We start from the raw sequence: 19366 nt of genomic DNA on the forward strand, positions 1-19366 counted from the left end.
CATGGTGTGGGCGTTGGGGCAGGAGTGTGGGGGAGGAAGGGGCGGGCAGTAGGGGGCCTGGGCAGAGTTCACCTCGCGGCCTGTTGCTCTAAGTGGGCCCGTAGGGCCTCCCGGACCCGGGTCCCCTCTGGGTCCACCTGCCGACTGGGGGCAGCATGTGGCTGCACGTGTGCCCTGGCGGCCTCAGCGGCCCAGCCCTGAAGTAAGCTCTCCCCCTTGCTCTCCACGAGGTTGTGCAGGGCGCAGCAGGCACCCACAATCTGGGGGATGTTGTTGGGGCTGGCATCCAGGCGGGTGAGGAGACATTGCCAGCGTCCCTTGAGGCGGCCGAATGAGCGCTCCACCACCTGGCGCGCACGGTTCAGGCGCTCGTTGAAGCGCTCCTGGCTGGCGGAGAGGTGGCCCGTGTAGGGGCGCATGAGCCACGGCCGGAGGGGGTAGGCCGCATCTGCGAGGATGCAGAAGGGCATGGTGGTGTCCCCCAGAGGGATCTCCCGCTGGGGGATGTAGGTCCCCGCCTCCAGCCGGCGGCACAAGCCTGAGTTGCGGAAAACCCGGGCGTCGTGGGTGCTGCCAGGCCAGCCCACGTAAATGTCCTGGAACCGTCCCCGGCTGTCCACCAAGGCCTGCAGGACGACTGAATGGTAGCCCTTCCGATTGAGGTATCGGCCGCCACTGTGGTCCGGGGCGCGGATGGGGATGTGAGTCCCATCCAGAGCCCCGAAGCAGTTGGGGAAGCCCAGGGTGGCAAAGGCGGCGACAGTGGCCTGTGGGTCCCCCAGCCTCACGAGCCTGTGCAGGAGCATGGAGTTGATGGCACGCACGACCTGCAGAGAAAGCACATGGGACAGCCCCAATGAGGGGTGAGCAGGGTGTGCGTGGCCCTGCCCTGCCCTGGCCCCCCTGCCCTGCCCTGCCCTGGCCCCCCTGCCATGCCCTGCCCTGCCCTGCCCTGCCCTGCTCTGCCCTGCCCTGCCCCTCTCTGGCCCCCCTGCCCTGCTCTGCCCTGCCCTGCCCTGCCCTGCTCTGCCCTGCCCTGGCCCCCCTGCCCTGGCCTCCCCCTGTGGGTTCTCTTACCTCCATGAAGACAGCCCCGACGGTGGCCTTTCCGACACCAAACTGCTGCCCCATGGATCGGTAGCTGTCCGGAGTGGCCAGCTTCCAGACAGCGATGCCGACCCATTTCTCCACAGGGAGGGCACGCCGCATGGCAGTGTCCTGGTGCCTGAGTGCGGGGGTGAGCCACTGGCACAGCTCCAGGAATGTCTGGCGGGTCATCCTGAAGTTCCGGAGCCAGTGGTCGTCGTCCCACTCCCCAAGCACCAGCCGCTCCCACCAGTCGGTGCTGGTGGGGTAGCTCCACAGCCGCTGGCGTGTGAGGCGGGGGGTGGAGCGGGGTGCTGCAGGGGTAGGGGCTGAGCCCTGCTGCCCTGGGGGCATCTCCTCCCCTGGGGCAAGAAGGTGCTCAGCTGCCCCCAACATGACATGAGCCAGGGCAAGCCCTGCTCCTGCCGGGAGGGCTGGGTGGACCTCTAGCTGCTGCTGCTGCTGCTGCTGCTGCTGGGGGTCCATGACTGCGGCGCTCGGGGTCTGTGTGCCTATGGCTCCTCAGACCGCGTGCTGTGCAGGCTGAGTGTATGTGGGAGGGGCCCTTTAAGGGAGCGGCTAGCTGTTGCCCCGGAAGCGCTAGTCCGCCCGTTGACCCTGTCTGCAGCTGTGCCTGGCATCCCTATTTCGATGTGTGCTACTTTGAAGTGTAGACGTTCCCTCGCTGCGCCTGTTTCGATGTTGGGCTGAGCAACGTCGAAGTTGAACATCGACGTTGCCGGCCCTGGAGGACGTGTAGATGTTATTCATCTAAATAGCCTATTTCGATGTCGCAACATCGAAATAAGCTATTTCGATGTTGGGTGCACGTGTAGACGTAGCCAAGGGGTCCTGGTACTGGAATATTCACCAAGAAGGGGGAGTTCAAAAAAGAGATACACTACAATAAATACCTTTACATTCAGCTACCAGTGAAACTAACGAACATTTATGTAGATTTCAGTTAAAAATTGCTTTCTAAGAATTGCTATTGAGTGAAGCCTGTGCCACTGCACAGTAGAGAATATTCATAGAAGTTAATGTTGTATACAGAATGTTCTTTCCTCCTCCTCACAGAACTGGGGTGCACAGCTGCTGCACACAGCAGAAACCACTTTGCAAATGCACTAAAACCCCTATTTACGTGATCTCGACTTGCACGTTACTTGAATTAACACAAGTTGAAATTGTGAGTGGCGGGGAGCTGGGAACCAGGTGGCAGCCTGGCTCCCAATTCCCCTCCACTTGTGGGAGCTGAGAAACTGACCAGCACTGCTGCTCTAGTCAGTTTCCTGGATCCCCCTCTGCTTCAGAAGCTGGGAAACTCACCAGCACTGTTTTGCTGGTCAGTTTCCTGGCTCGCAGGAACGGTGGGGAACCAAGAGCCAGGGTGCTGCCTGGTTTGTGGCTCCCCACTATTCCTGGGAGCTAGAAACTGACCTGCATAGCAGTGCCAGTCAGTTTCCCAGCTCCAGCAAGGAGGGGAGCCAGAAAGGCCAGGCTGCTGCCCGTTTCGCGGCTCCCCACCAATCCCAGGAGCCAGGTTGCCACCTGGTTCATGGCTCCCCGCGAGTCCTGGGGGCCGGGACCCAGGCTGCTGCTGGTTTGTGGCTCCCTGCTAGTCCCAGGAGCCAGGAAATTGACCAGCACAGCAGTGCTGGTCAATTTCCCAGCTCCCCTGACTTGCATGAAATTCAACCTACATGCCAGTGCCCAGGAACGCAACCTACATGTAAGTTGGGTGTTTACTGTACAAGTAAGATGCTGCTGGTAGGCAAGGAATGGATTTGGAAGGTGTGATGGAGTGGGGGGAGTGCATGTGTGAGACTCAGGCTGGATGTGTATGAGACAATCAGAGCAGCTCCCAGCGGCTAAGGATAACGCTGGGACTATAACCTAGGCTGGTAGGTAACATCTCTGCCCTGAACAAAGAGGAGGGAGGAGCCAAAGTGGGGTTTTTTGAATCGGAGGCAGCAGTTAGATGATGGGGGGAGAGGGAGCTGGAGGGCAGCCAGCCTGGCGAGGGGGGAAGCTACACCCTAGAGGGGCACCCCTCGGGCTCCTCCCCCCAGGATGGGTTGGAATGACTGTCTCTGACTGCTGCACTGACTCTTCTGTGAGAAACTGGGCTGCTGCCACTAAACAAACTTCCTGTTCTACCTGCTGAGTGAGAGTCACTCCTGCCCGTGGATGGGGTACAGTGCATGGGGACCCCTGAACCCCATCACAGAAGGTCTTTGAGCAGTTACAATACCCATCATGCCCTGAAGGAAGGAAGTGGTGCTCAGATGGGCTCTAGGAAGGTAGTTAGTGAATATGAGTGTCTTGGCTGTTGCAGAGGGATGCCCCACTGCTGGGGTCTGGATAGGAATGTGGGTACCTGGTCTCCTGGTTAGGATCTAGCAGCAGTGGAATAGGAACTGAATTGTTGTAGGGATTTCTTTAACTCTGTTCCTGGGGGGAATTTTTGATAGGTATTTTTTAAAAAAATCAAAACTAACTGAAACTGAGGTGAGTATTTAGAGTTATTTTGACAAATTAAAATTGTGCATGGAATTTTTCATTTTTGGAGCAGAACATTCCCAGGAATAAAGAGTATGTAAATGCCATAAATAAAATGACTACACAAAGTATCCACCAACTATATCTTACAGAAGACAATTGAAACAACTTAGAAGTACCAACAGAATCTTGACATGAATGGTGCAATTGAATTTCTTTTTAATTATATCACCTATTGTACTTTTCAAAAGGCAATATATAACAATCTCTCAGGAAGTCTATACCAAACACCATATCTACTTATTGGTATGCCAATGAATATTTTAAACTCGCATTTTTTCTTTGAGTTATGTTAAGTCTAAAAACAAAACAAACTGTAAAAATGATCCTTCTGGAGTGTAAAAAATGTCAGCATTATTGCTGACAAATATAAAAAACTCAGTCAACATTACCGTTTCTGAAAGGATCACTGCTTCAGACTGTTGCAGAGAAATATCGGTAGATTTCAACTCTTTATCAAATATCTCTTGGTGTTTGCTGTTCCTTTTTTCCTTCTTCTTCTCTTTCTTCTCTTTATCTAGGTCATCCTTGTCCAACTTATCTTGAGACCTAGAATGCATCTTTTTTGGTAGAAGGGGTTCAAGGACAAACCTGAAGAAAAATTTGGTTTATTTAGATCAATGAAATGTTACTGTAAAGTCAAAAAAAATTAATTTTCCCAGTTCCGAGCAGCAGTATACTTTTAGTTCAAAGATTTTTTGTTAACCAAGTAAAACACATTTTACAATGATGGGGAAAGAAGGCAGTAAACAAGTATAATTGTCTCATGCTAAAATTCAATGCAGAACCATTATTGTCTGCCTCCGGGTTCTCAGCTAAATTTACTGTTAGACAGACACACGGCCATCATTCTGTGTGTTTATATATTGTCACATTTCAATATCACACCATAAGCCACTACAGATGTCCAGCCTGCCTCACCCACTGAAAATCTTAGTAATTCACAGATGATCATAATGCAAAAATTGATGTACTACTTGATGAACACGTATGCACCACATATGTATCACAGGCAGTACTTGTACATACACTTTACAGGCTCATACTACTATGGCCCCTTTCTGTCTCAAGAGACAGTGGTTAGCAGTGATGTTGAGGATCTACGGGCAGTGTTTGAGTCTGCAGCTTCTCTCATGGCTTATCTGTCCAATAGTGGATTTGCACAGTTGGTTGAGATAACCGCATATCTGAGTCTTAAGTCTGAGAGCTTTTCCTTCTAAGACAAAGTTCTTGTGTGTGGCTTGCACATATACTATCAAAGGATGATGTGTCCTGTCGTAGCAATCGTTGTCTGATACTCTGATCTGATGATGTAGATTCCCAGGATTTTGGATCAATCTCGAATTTTTTCATGGTGTTTTTGCATGTATTCTTGAATCTTAGCTTTGGATTTCCTCTTGTTCTCAATCCACATGACAGTTCACCAAAGAGGATTTCTTTGGGAAGATGTTTGTCACCCATTCTTCTCACATGACCAAGCCATTGCAGTCTTCTGCTTTTGAGGATCTCTATGTGGCTGGGTATGCCAGATCTTGATAGGACGTCTGCATTTGAAACTTTATCTTGACAGTTTATGTTCATAATTCTGCAGAGGCAGCAAAGATGGAAGTTGTTCAATTTTTGATCCTGGTTCGAGTAGGTGGTCCATGCTTCAGAACCAGATAGCAGGATACTCAATACACATGCCTGGTAGATTAGTATCTTTGTTTTCACTGTCAGCTTAGGATTGTTCCACACTTGTTTTGTAAGTCTGCCAAAAATAGTAGCTGCCTTCCCAATTCCAATGTTCAGTTCTTTGTCCATGGTTAGGTTTGTGGTGACAGTAGATCCAAGGTAACAGAATTGTTGAACCACATCTAATGGGCCATTATCCAGAATGACATTGGGTAGCTGAGGTATGCCTTGTGTGCATACAGCAGTTTTCTTCATGCTTATGTCAAGGGAAAACAACTTGCAGGCTCTGGACAGAGAATCCATCGGTGACTGTAGCATGTCTTCCTTATGAGTGATGAGAGCTGGATCATCTGTGAAGAGGAGTTCCCCAGTGAGGACCTTCTTGACCTTAGTTTTGTCCTTGAGACTTGCCATGTTGCAGAGAGAGCCATCTAATCTTGGGTGGAGAAATACATTGTTGTGTGAGTTTTGAAACGCACAATTTAGTACAACTGAGAAGAATATGCTGACGAGGGCAGGGGCAAGAACACACCCTTGTTTGAACCCGCTGTTCATTGCAAATGGTTCTGAAGCAGACCCATTATAAAGCACTGTTGCTTTCATGTTTTTGTGAAAGGATATTATCAGCTCAAGTAGCGTCAGTGGTCAGCTAGTCTTGGTTAATACTGTGTATAGTCCTGATCTACTAACTGTGTCAAATGCCTTGGGAACAATGGTACTGGGAAAATGAAAAAAATGGTCAAAGGCTTCTTGAATTCAGACCTCAGAATCAGCTCTGCATCAATAATACTTCCTTTAACTTTAAAAAGTGTCACAAGATTTCATGGAGCCACCCCAGATCCTGTCACTGGCATCAATCTGACCTTGTTCTGGTATGCAGGAAACATCTCAACACCATCAAATTTACATGCGCATACCACAGCACAGATTGTGACACTGATCACTCCTTGATCATCAGCAGAGTGAAAGCCTTCCCAAAGAAACGCTACATGACAAAGGAATGTAGTAAGTCAAAAATCAATACCCTCAATACCAGAGATGGGCTGAAATGCTCTGTCTTCACAGATGATCTTACTCGCAAAATGGAACACAAACCTGACCAACAAACTGTTGATGAAACATGGTCCATGCTCAGAGATGCAATACACAAATACACCACATCTGCCTTTGGAACACACAAATTCTCTAACAAAGACTGGATTGATGAAAATGCTGACATTGTTAGGTCTCTTCTCAAAGAAAAACACAAGGCACATTTGAATAATGTAAAGAACCCATCTCAAAGTGCAAGAGATCAGCTTCAACGTGCAAGATCTGTTCTTCAGAGAGAATACAGACGGTGTGCAAACAAGTATTGCGCTGATCTATGTTCTAATATTCAGAAGACATCTGATTTGGGTGACCTGAAGACTATGTATGATGGACTGAAGAAAGTACTCGGACCAAACATTACCAAAGTCTCCCTACTGAAGCATTTAAATGGACAGGTGATCACAGACAATAAGCTGCAGATTTCCAGATGGGTGGAAAACTACTCAAGTCTTTATTCCCACGAGCGTACAATACAACCTGAACTTGACAGCCTCATCCCAACTCTTCCAGAAATGTCTGAGCTAGATGCAGAGTCTATGGGGGAGGAACTTTCTCAAGCTCTTGATGCTCTCTCCAATGGAAAAGCACCAGGAAATGACAGAATTCCAGCTGAAGTCCTGAAAGCAAACAAGGCTGTGCTCTTCCCCTTCCTCTATGACTTGCTCCTAAAATGTTGGAGAGCAGGAGATGTCCCACATGACATGAAAGATGCAAACATGATCTCTCTCTATAAAAACAAAGTCAACAAGGGTGACTGCAACAACTACAGAGACATCTTGTTACTGAGCATCACAGGCTCATATGTATATAAAATATGCGTACTGTGTATACACGTACACAAAAAAGTATATTAAATTGCTATTAAGATTGCAAAGTCAAGTGCTAAAAAGTTAGGAAATGCCACAACTGATGCTGCATCTGCAACCTTAAGTCAGCACCCTTCTATATATACATTATCACAGAACCTTTAATTATACAATTACATACTATTTTCTCTACCAGACTCCTGTCTCATTCACTACCCAGGACAGACCTGCTCTGGGTATGAACCAGGGCTGTGCAGAGAAGGAGGCTGTTGTCTGCTGGCCCCCTGCTTCATTTGTTTGCAGAATTTGGAGGGAGTACTAGAGCTGATAGGAAATTTTCTAGTGTAATGATTTTCAGGTTTGACTAACTACTTCCCTGTCAGCTCACCTTGAACTCCAAAGAGACTGTTCTTAATTCAGATGCCCAAACCTGGACCCAGGACAACTTACAATAGCTCAGAGCTGCTGCAGTTGTAGGGAGATTACTGCTTAAGGATGCCCAGTACAGAAGAAACCTTCGGGGAATTTAGCTGAGGTATAACATATGTCTCTTATGCATGTACAAAATGCACTTTTTCAAAGGTCCGTAACATGGCCAACTTGGAGTAGGTGGATTTTCATAAGCACAGCAAAAGAGTCACCTCCTTGCCAAATTTCATGTCCCAGCTTCAAAGCACAGCTGCATCAGACATTGTTAAAAAAAATCCCCAGAATTTTTTTACATGGCCATAACAATGTATTTTCCACTAGTTTTGTTCTCAGAAATCTCAACTGTTTCAGTGGGAATCTTCCAAAGAAAATTCAACCCGAGGTAGACATCTGGCATTAAAAATTCAACCCAAATGGGTTGAAGGTTGACAAAGTTATAAGCAACTGAAAACAGTTTATGATGGGAAGTGTGAGGCAACCTTAATAATAAGCGGTGCTGCCAACTTCCTATACAACAACATAATGCAGAACATGTACACGCGATTAGCTGTGAGTGAATATATCTACAGATCAAGATATATGTGCATACACTGTACTTGAACATAAGAGAACAACTCTAAGGTTTTTGTGCTATAAAACAAATGGAAGGATGACAAGTTAGTGAGTCTTTAGGTTAGGTTTTTATTGCCAATAACTAACGGCAAGGTTGATTTTTGAATAGTAGATGAATTTTCATAACTGGAACGGTACAAACCTCAGGCATTTGGAAAACAGACATGTGCTTTGAGTGTGTGAATATATGCAAGGCTGGTATCCTACTATCATAACCTCTTTTCGAAAAGATACAATTTTACCATTCACAGTTGTCTATCTATTTCTCTGCAGCAAAAATTTTTTGCACAGGGAAGCCTTTAGGGTTTTAGTGAACTTTTTAAATGAACTTTTACAAGAAAATAATAAAGAGCTCAATATTTAAGCATGTTTTTAAATTTTCTTAAGTAAACACTCCAAGAAAATTTCTAAAGATGCAGTTCCCAGCCTTTTCAGTAACTTGGCACAGTTCAATGAGACAAACAATTCAATGGCACACCCACTTTTTCAACTGAATCGATTGCTCATAAATGTCACATTTGCTTACACTTACTAAGGTTACGGTGTTAGCAACACCAGAGTGCATACAACAAGCTAAACAAGGTGCACTACAGACTACAGCATCTTGAACAGTGAGTACAGACACATTTTCAAAATCTGTCCAGTGCCATGCTAGGAATGTTGAGTAAATGAGTACCCACTGAAAATTTCTGCAGCTAATCCATTACTCATAAGTTGGGGAGGAATGTAGGCTTCCCTCTCCACCAGCCCATTTGAGCCGGAATGTGGCATATAAACTGCATCCCCACTTCATCTGGCTCCCACCCTCCTTCCCACTCTTCATGGCAGGGTGTGGAGGTAGGCTCCCCACCAGTTCTTTTGGGACAGTAAGCAGCATTTCAGCCACCTCTGGGGTGCAATCGGGATGTTGCAGGACTGGCATTTCCCCTCATGGTGGCTCTGCAAAGAGCCACCAGGTCAGGGTGGGTGGACTGATGAACCCCACGCCACCTGAGACTCAGGTAGCCTTGCAGCTTGAGCCCCAGCTGGCGTGGAATTGTCAAACAGCCACAGTGAGGGGAAACTGACAAAATTCCATGACACACTTGGACAGTTGCCACCATACACCAGTATGCTACAGCACACTGGCTGAAAACTGTTGCTCTAAAGAATATTTGAATGATTTTTTCTGGTTTGAGTTCCTTGGCTTAAAATTTGAGAAAGTTAAAGATCTAAACATACTATGACTTCCTTTGGGCTAGTTTTTTATTTATAATGTATAGCGTAAAAGGTAATTTTTCCCACAAAATTAGCTGCAAAAATATAAATACAGGTTAAAATTATTTTGATATGTATTTGCCCTTGCAAAAGATGAAGAAAACCAAAATCTAAGTTAAATATTTGACTAAGAGTTTATAAAAACAAATTAAAAATTATCACATGGCAGAAAGATAAACTGTAATACAAAGTCAATCTTTATAAAAAAGCTTTCTTCATCATGGAGAAAAGTATATACTGAGCTTTAGTGTGTGCATATTTAGGCTTTGGACGTGAAATCCAGTCTTGTTATCTGAGGTTTAGATGTTCAGGGTTATGCACCAGAGGATTCCTAGTGTAGAATCAGGAATTATACTTCCATAAATTATGTAGTACATGCATACATTTCAGTATGATGACTGTCATGGGGTATACCAGACCAGACCCTTTGAAGCCTTTCAGAAGACTTTGCGATCCTATTACATTCCACCACATCAAAAAGGCAATAGAGTAGGGTCATGCAAGTGGCCTGAACTCCTGGCAAAAACATACCCAACTCCCTAAAAGCACTCAAATGGAAAAACTTTGCTCAGTCAGATTCAGATACGTTATTGATAGACATACACACAATCTTAAGTCTATATAACGCATTACGGCTACGGCTACACTAGCCCCAGACTTTGAAATGGCCATTCAAATGGCCATTTCGAAGTTTACTAGGGAAGCGCTGAAATCCATATTCAGTGCTTCATTATCATGTGGGCGACCGCGGAGCTTCGAAATTGACGTGGCTCACCACCGCACGGCTCGTCCCAACGGGGCTCCTTTTCAAAAGGACCCCACCTACTTTGAAGTCCCCTTATTCCTTTCTGCTCATGGGAATAAGGGGACTTCGAAGTTGGCAGGGTCCTTTTGAAAAGGAGCCCTGTCGGGACGAGCCGCGCAGCGGTGAGCCGCATCAATTTCGAAGTGCCGCGGCCGCCCGCATACTAATGAAGCGCTGAATATGCATTTCAGCGCTTCATTGGTAAACTTTGAAATGGCCATTTGCGTGGCCATTTTGAAGTTTGGGGCTAGTGTAGACACGGCCTACATGTCCAAGAGCAAGAAGCATGGAATCAGAGATAAGGATTTGCATTTGAGTTTCATTTTGAGGCCCTCAATGATGTTTGTATTGTACCTGGCTGTACATTATAATTACAAGTAAGTTTGATATTCTCATTATAGAATGTAGGTGTGTTTTGGTATTGTTTTTTTAGAATGTTTTTGAAATTGCTTTGGATAAGAATGTTAGCTTAAAGGGTGATTTCCTTGATTTTTTAAGAAAATGAACTGTCAGGATTTGCATCTGAGCAACCTTAATTCTAAGTTTTTTGTTCAGTGGGATTTCCAAGTGCTTTCGTAAGCATGAATAGCTATCAACATTCCTCCAACCCTCAAACAATTAAGAACCTCATTATTTCCCAAGCCCCCTCCTTGATTTCACTTAATCACCCCCACATAAAGATACTCTCCACACTGCCATCACTCTGCAGAGCTCTGTTCCGTTTGTGGCCCTCCACAAACAGACCAGACTGTCACCTGCTTACTCCCTGCTCCACCTCACCTTGCGCCACGTGCCCATGGCCCTGTATGGTCCTGGTGCATGTGGAACCTCTCTAATCCAGAACTCTCTCATCTTGCAACATCCGGAATGTGGTATGATTTTACTTAGCCAGTCAACCACTCACCACAGATGTGGCAAAGTTTCCCGTGGTCCCATAAAGTTTGTTTACAACCACCAGTCCTGGCTCTCAGGGTTCTGTGTTGTTATTATCTGTAACTTACTCCGAAATGTCTTTGAAGAGCCCAGTAAGCAGTGAAAGTGTTGGTAATGTGATAGACAATATTGACCTCCCATGGCCCAGCAAATTCTCTTGTCCAGCAATGCTCAAGTCCTGAGGATGCTGGATGAGAGAGGTTCAACCTGTACTTAATATGTTCCTCTCCTGATATCCATGCTTCCTATCATTAACTGGTACTGCCTATTCACTTTCAGCTTATAAATACACACATGTATAACCATGGGTAAGAAATGATATTTACATGTATCAATATTGATACCTATAAACAATTTAGGAGCCCAAAATAGCAAACTGTGGTGTACACATTACAGGAAACCATACACTTTAATCCACTTTCTCCTCCTTAGAAGACAGTCAATTTTGCATAGCCCCACTGTTTGAGAGAAAACTCTTTTCCAGCAGGTTTTTATAACTATCTATTGGCTTTGTTTCTGATCAGTGCTGCATTTAATATCCAAAATACTGTTCCAATTAAAAGCACTTTTCAAAATTAGTGACTCCTGAAAAGACCCAGTTTCTCCTACATTAAAGAATCTTCAAACACTTTGATCTTCAAACCAAGGGTAAAACAGTATGAAGTAGCACATCTCCTGAAACGTCTATCATCCAGAGCTCAATTTATTGATGAATTAGTAGGCCTCTCTGCACCTCTCACACAAGTAGAGATCCAATTCCTATTGAAGCCCACTGGAATCTTTCAAGTGGTATTAACAGGAAACAGGCAGAATCCTTTAACATCTATTCCACCTTTATGACTTTATTTAAATTGCATTGGAATAGATGGTGACTGAATATTCCCCATCTTCATTTGAAGAAGTGCTGTTAGCTTTACAGCTTAACATCAAGCAATATATCAGAAGATTGCAGATCCATTAAAACCATACTCAGTTGTTCTCCCCATGGAGCAGGGTAACAGCCCACTCTACATTTACTTGAAGTTGGCAAGATACATATATTGAATAGTTTTTTTAGAGTTGTAATGAGCAACTTCCAAAACACCCTTATTTTTCTTCTAATTACAAATAAGAATCTTCATTAACCAATAAAATAGACAAAAACACCATTTTAGACCTCCCAGTTTACCTACATGGGGATTTAGTAGCTAAATGTGGTAAAGAAGTGGCACCAAAATGCAGACAGAAATCCATAAGGTGTTTGCAGTTACACTCTGAAGGTTGTTTACATAACTTTACCCACCATACTATTCTTACAGATAAGGAACTGTAAGGTTGTTGCACAAAGGCCTATTTGTGTTACAATAGTCTGTCTCAGCAGCTCTCATGAGGCCTGACAAACCTATCACACCTAACGCATTTGTCTTAACCTGCGTCTAAAAGGCCATTAAGGCCCTTGTATTTATCACTTGAAAATGAACTACTCACTGATCATTGATAGTACATACAGGGTGTGTACACAAAGTGTATGTGTTAGAATTATGATCCTAAAATGCATAAGCCCAATCTGCCCTAGACAAAAACATGTACTGCTTGTTGTCAGGCAGAGATAATGTAAGTACATGTACATAAAAGATAAACTTCACTTGCAAGTGTGGGAGACGGGTTCTTATGAGGATCTGAACCTCAAATGCTAATTGAATCATTGGACAACATACAATATTAGTATATAATAAAAAGGTATAATGTAAAGTCTTTTATGAAAGCTAAAGACATACAGGTGATTCACGCTATTGTGAAATGTATGTGTCAACACTACAGGAGGAATTATGAAGGTTCATTGACACTTTGAAGTCTGTGAACAGCCAAGGGAAAATAAGATTTTCTACTAGACAGGAGGGAACACAACTATCTACCTGTCTCCGATGAAATTAAGCAAGGTATGACCAAAACCAATGGAAACCCTATCTACAAATGAATCAGCTCCAGGTTGGAAAGTCCACAGGCAGGAAGGAATATCATGAAATCATCCTGAGCCTGGAAACAAAACAGTGAGTTTGGGAAGAAATGAGGGAGAAGAAGCCATTCTGGCATCCCACACCACAAAGACACATAGTGCCAAAGCTCTTGTAATTTGAGAAAGATGGGTCCTACAGTCAAAGGGCTGAAGTGTCTGAGAACTGACTATACATGAGAAACCTGCATAGGCAAATATCTTTAACCTAGAAAAACAAGGAATAAAAGCAACAAGTACTTCTGTTGATGATCTTAACTAATTGGCTGGAAAGAAGAAAGATTGGTGAGAAACCTACCTCGAACCAAGGCTGTGGCTTGTTTAGTTACCTCTTTCCACTAGACAACATATTTTGCTTTTATTTGCTTGTAACAATTTTTCTGTATCCTTCATTTAAAATCTTGTTTGTTTATAAACTTGCTTTACTTTTAATCTAAACTAATGCAGAATTGTCTTTGGAGTGAATACTAATTTCATTTAAAGCAACAAGTTGCTGGGCTTCCCCCGCCCCGGCCCTTAAAGGAGCAAAAGACGTTATTAATTCTCTGAGTTCCAGGACAGGGCTGGACACTTCAGAACAAATGGTGCTGGGGAAATCAGAGACTTGGGGAATGTTGGGAACAACTTGAAATTAGTAACCAAAGCTGATCAAGACCAGGGTGGGGCTGTTGTGCTGCAGGCAGGCTGCTGGGGTCAGAGACATATGTACAACCTGGCGAAAGTGAGATGCAAACTTTCAGGGTACTATGACTCTGACTCAAATTTATTCAGATAAATTGAAGAACTCCCATCAATTTCAATGAGCCTTGGATCAGGCCCTATTCCACAGTGAGCTTTTTTCTGGTGATGAAATGTATCCAGTATGTTGTCATGGTATTTATTAGAATTGCCTTGCTGCTCAGTAAACTGTATCAGCTATTCAGGCCCAATTGATTTCAAAGGAAGGGGAGGGACCAAATTATATGGCTATAAAAGCAAACTGACTAACGGTAGTTGTTTGTAACAGTTCCATATATAAGAAGCTTGCACGAGGAATAGAACTTGCATTATCAAGCTTTCTTCTGCATTGCACAGCCTGTTTATGAAGTGATTAAAAAAGAGATGGACTGGAGGTGGAGTACAAAGATAAAATGATTCCACTGGAAGAAACTCAGTCAAATTGTCCTCAGCACGCACTGCGCTACACACACAGCCTGCCAAATGGCAGGTATGAGGGCAGAGCTGGGTAGAGGTGCAAAATGGAAACAGTCAAAAAAGAAGCAACTCTCTCTGTTAAAGGCTTTCAGGGGGAGAGAGCAGAAACAAATACGCAGAAATGGAAGAAGTAATGTTAGGTGTGAGAAACAAAGAAAATGACACTTTTATTCTGGTGGCACACAGGCAGTTTTCCACTGGCGTGTATGGATATATGTGTCTCAGTTTAGCACCAATTTGCTCAGAATAAATTTGAGTTTTATTTGGTCATATTGGTAACTTTAGAAACAAATGAAGAAGTTAAGATAACACATGCATGCACATATTTGTAATTGAAGAGATTTTTAGGTGCTGGCAATTTTTAACCCCCAATAAGTATTTGCATGCTGATTTTTTCTCCAGAATTACAAGCTCATAATTGTTATGCCTTACTTACCCATCAGAGCCAGGTCTAGAAGGTGTACTGTCTGATGAGACAGAAGATACTGACACAACAGATAAAGGTCTTGAAGATGAAGGCATTGTGAATGATCTAACCATGGACCTTGGCCGACTGCCTCGTCTATCATCCAAACTTGAGGGCTACAATAAAGAAAAATATGATGTTACTCCTTTCAGAACACAACTGCAAATTTGTGAGCCATGGTCATGTAATGCTGAATGGTTAAATACGTATTGCCTAACTAGAATATTATGCACTTTTGGTTACACATCATCTATAATTACACAGAGATCCTGTTACTCAATTAGATATATTTATGGAGAAAAAGCAAACAGGCCCTGATTCAATAAAGTACTTAAGCATATGCTTAATTTTAAGTACATGTATTGTTCTGCAGAACAGGGAACTGCAACTCTTAATACCTCCTCTCCTCTCCCATTGCACTTTCCCTTCTTCTGGTCAGAAAAGAGGAAAGGCCCTGAACTAGGAAGTAGCTGGAAGTAGTTACTGCAGGATGCCAGAACCAACAATAGCTATATGGAAGAAGGAAGCCAGGGAGAAGCTGAAAATGGGTACGTTATGGAGAGCCACCTGTGGAACAGGTTGTGGGTGCCAGACATTACTGCTGGTTGCAGGTTTGTGTGGGACAGATGGGGGAGCAGCAACAGCTAGGCATGGAGCCATTGAAAGAGGGCCCAATGATAGACACACAGGCTATGGTTACAAAAAAAGCAGTCCAGTAGGACTTTAAAGACTAACAAAATAATTTATTAGGTGATGAACTTTCGTGGGACAGACCAACTTCTTCAGATCATAGCCATACCAGAAGAGGCTCAATATTTAAGACACAAAGAACCAAAAATAGTAATCAAGGTTGAAAAATCAGAAAAATATTATCAAGGTGAGCAAATCAGAGAGTACAGGGGTGGGAGGGATGTCAAGAATTAGATAAAGCCAAGTATGCAAAAGAGCCCCTATAATGAGCTAGAAAATTCCCATCCCGGTTCAAACCACGTGTTAATATGTCAAATTTGAATATAAAAGAGAGTACAGCAGCCTCTCTTTCCAAACTGTTGTGAAAATTCCTCTTCAGTAAATCGCAGACTTTCAGGTCATTAACAGAATAGCCCACTCCATTTGATGCATTAACACATGGTTTGAACTGGGGTGGGGATTTTCTAGCTCATTAGAGGGGCTCTTTTGCAAACGTGGCTTTCTCTAATTCTTGACTCTCCCCCGCCCCGCCCTTCAACTCTCTGACTTGCTCACCTTGATAATATTTTTCTGATTTGTCAACCTTGTTTACTATTTTTGGTTCTCTGTGCCTTAAATATTGAGTCTGTTCTGGTATGGCTATGGTCTGAAGAAGTGGGTCTGTCCCACGAAAGCTCGTCACCTAATAAATTATTTTGTTAGTCTTTGAAGTGCTACTGGACTTCAGTGCTACAGTTTGTCGACAAAACTAAGCACTTTTGCTGGCATTATTCTGCCTCTCAGTCATGAAGCATAATGCTGCTTGCCTGATTTTGTCAACAAAAATATCCGTGGGGACACTCTAGGATGCCTTCTCTCAACAGACAGGGCTTCCAGAAGAACGGGCAGCCCTGGCTGTTGTACTTTTGGGTGCCTGTTTTGTTTAGAGAGCAGCTGGGCAGTCCGGCCACTCTGTGGACAGAGCAGACCACTCTTCCGATTGGCTTTTGTGTGTGGGCACACTCTGTCCACAGAAGTTTTGTTGGGAAATCTCTCCTTCTGTCGACAGATTGCTGTAGTGTAACCATAGCCTAACTAATCCTGGGTTGGAAATCTGCAAGGTCCTATTTTCTTTGAAAAGGGACGACATTGGAGAGGGCACTCCATTTACTACTAGGCCTGAAGCACCCCGATTCTCATTTGGACTGCCACAAAGAGACTGACACATTTACCGTTATTGCACTGTTAATTATTCAATCTCTGTGCCTTATTTGAAGTCTTTCCTGCCAGTCCGACTAACATAATCTTTCCCTTAGCCATGGGTCTGAGTAGTTACTGGGGCCCATAGTGGGCACTAACACCTACAAGGCCTTCCTGTTGAAACACCTGTATTTTCCTCCACGTTGTGGTGCACATGGCTTGCTACCAGTACCTTTGTGTACTCCAGTCCTGAACAGCAGCAGTGATAAGTCAAAGTTTTAAAAAAAACATGAGTGGATTATTGCTGTTAACAGAGCCACTTTTAAAGAGTGACATCGAGGTTGAGAAGAAAATATTTAGAAGCTGTTGTTCATGCAGATGATCTTTTATCATTCTGAATATTTATACAAGCTTTGTTAGTCATTAATAACTGATAAATGCATAAAATAACTGAACTCTTTCCAACCAAGTAAGAATCCTATGCTGCTTAGTCACAGGTAGCTTTTCCATGCTGTCAGCTATGGGTAAATTGGCACTACACAAGAAAGACATAAGTGACAAAATTCCATCAATTCTTAAAAGTGCATCAGAGTGACACAGCAAGATAATACCAACTAGGCCTGAATTTCCAGTCATCTCTTTGACAATGTTAATGTATATGACTGAAGCAAGTGACACATAACTATAGTCAATGTTAATATCTCGTTTCTCCTTGGGAATACATTACTATTTAGACGCATAGTGCATCAAAAGGAGCATAAAGGGAAAAACATTTAGAAGGATACTATCAAGACCAATACATTTCAGATAGGAATCCTATATTCTCTAAATACGTCATAACTACCTTAACGTATCACCACTACGGAAAGGTCTGAAAATGAATCTCTGAAGTCAGGGTGGTCATACTCTAATTCATTGGCCCATTCTGCTTCCCTTGTGCTTCTGGAGATTCTGATGGTGTTCTAGCTCTCACACCACCATTCCCTCAGACTTCTGGAGTAGGATATTTAATCAAAGACAGAGAGGTGGTGTGGCTAGCATCTGCTGTGGTCTTGTTATCTTCAGCTGGCATGTTTTCTGGGGAACTATTGGCACCTAGCCCTGGATGCTCTAAGCTACACTGGCATTGATCAAAGAATTAGAGAACTATAACCAGATCACCGTTGTCCCATCCTGCTGTGCCTGGTGGAACCCTGGCACATCAAAGATTCTGAGTCAGTGAGCTTGAAACACACAATTTAAACACTTGTGTGATTCCCCATTAATAACAGAGAAATTCAGGACCAGACCTTGATCCCAGTTACACAAGTGTAAATTGGGAGTAACACAATCACAATTTTAGGGACATTAAAAGAAATGAGCCTCAATCTAAAAGTGAGTTTAAATCTACCACCACCATCAAAACAAAATGAAAAAACACACATACCCTTAAGATTTTTAATCAACTATCTATTAAAACTGTTTTTCTGTACATTCATTGTATCACAGAAATGTGAAGTACAACAGTTCTAAAAACAGATAATTTTTCAAGCGTCAGGTTTGGAGGCAACTTACAATTGTTCTGATACCATATTGCTTTTCCACTTTTTCTTTAAGCTGCTTAAAACAGGCCTCCATTCTCTCATGAAATGGCCTCAGTGCTTCAGTTACTTTCTCTCCATGAATTCGGATACCTTCTGCCAGGAATGGAATCTAAAGTATAAAATTAGATGACAATGAAATTTCTGGGATTCTCTCATGAGAGTAGAGAAAGGGGAACTCAACATATATTATGAGGCTTCTAACTGGAGTATGGGATTTTATGGAAAGTAATCGCAACTAAAGCAAAACAAGGTAATTTTTTTTACTATATATGATTTCATTTTTACTCAACATTGCCCATAGTAATTTAAAATTAATGTACACATAAATCTGCCCAGCAGCTATGACATACAGCTAAATTTTTCATGTTGACCAAATAACACTTTACTTTACACATAATCTCACCGCCTGAGCACAGTATTATTTAAATTTGACTAAAAAGCTAGATCAGAGATACTCAGACTTCAGTGGCTCCGGATCTAAATTAGCAATCACCAGTACTCAAAAGAGCCACAGTAGTGTTAATTCATTCTGTTTACTGCAGTATATATTCATATTTAAACGGAGAGGAACAGACAGAGGAACGTGTGTGTTTATTATTAGCGTGTTTGTCTGCGTGTGTATTAGTTTCACAACAAAATGAAGGGCAAAGCATCCTGATTGGTTAATAACTAAGGCTGGTTAATAAATGAATCACACAAGGTGCGTCTACACTAGGAATTATTTTTGAAAGCCTGGGCCCTCTTTTGAAAGAGTGCATGGGGCATCTACACTTGTTGCGCGCTCTTTTGAAAATGAAATTGAAGGAACACACTTCAGCATCTAAAATGGCTCTTCCAACATGAAATAGGAAAAGCTGCCCGTTTCAAAAGCTTATTTAGAAAGAAGGCATGTGTAGATGTTCTGCAACCCACTCTTTCGAAAGAGTGGGATCTACCATGGCGGCAATCAGCTGTTAGGTGGAAATGTGCTGTCCAGCACCTGCGGGGCTCAATGGTCTATGGGTC

General features: G+C 43.5%; 1 protein-coding gene across 4 annotated transcripts in view; it reads right to left on the bottom strand.

Moving 5' to 3' along the window:
• The window catches only part of DOCK1 (dedicator of cytokinesis 1), a 620618-nt gene that overhangs the window by 35096 nt on the left and 566156 nt on the right, over nucleotides 1-19366 (bottom strand). For all 4 annotated transcript variants that reach the window (XM_075000462.1, XM_075000464.1, XM_075000465.1 and 1 more), the window contains 3 exons: nucleotides 18333-18470; nucleotides 14880-15025; nucleotides 4041-4239 (listed from right to left, as the gene is read on the bottom strand). In XM_075000462.1, the coding sequence (XP_074856563.1) occupies nucleotides 4041-4239; nucleotides 14880-15025; nucleotides 18333-18470 (483 nt within the window). The remainder of the gene's footprint in view (nucleotides 1-4040; nucleotides 4240-14879; nucleotides 15026-18332; nucleotides 18471-19366) is intronic.

Source organism: Carettochelys insculpta, chromosome 7 (genome assembly GCF_033958435.1).
Source record: "Carettochelys insculpta isolate YL-2023 chromosome 7, ASM3395843v1, whole genome shotgun sequence".
In the NCBI taxonomy this organism is placed as follows: domain Eukaryota; kingdom Metazoa; phylum Chordata; order Testudines; family Carettochelyidae; genus Carettochelys; species Carettochelys insculpta.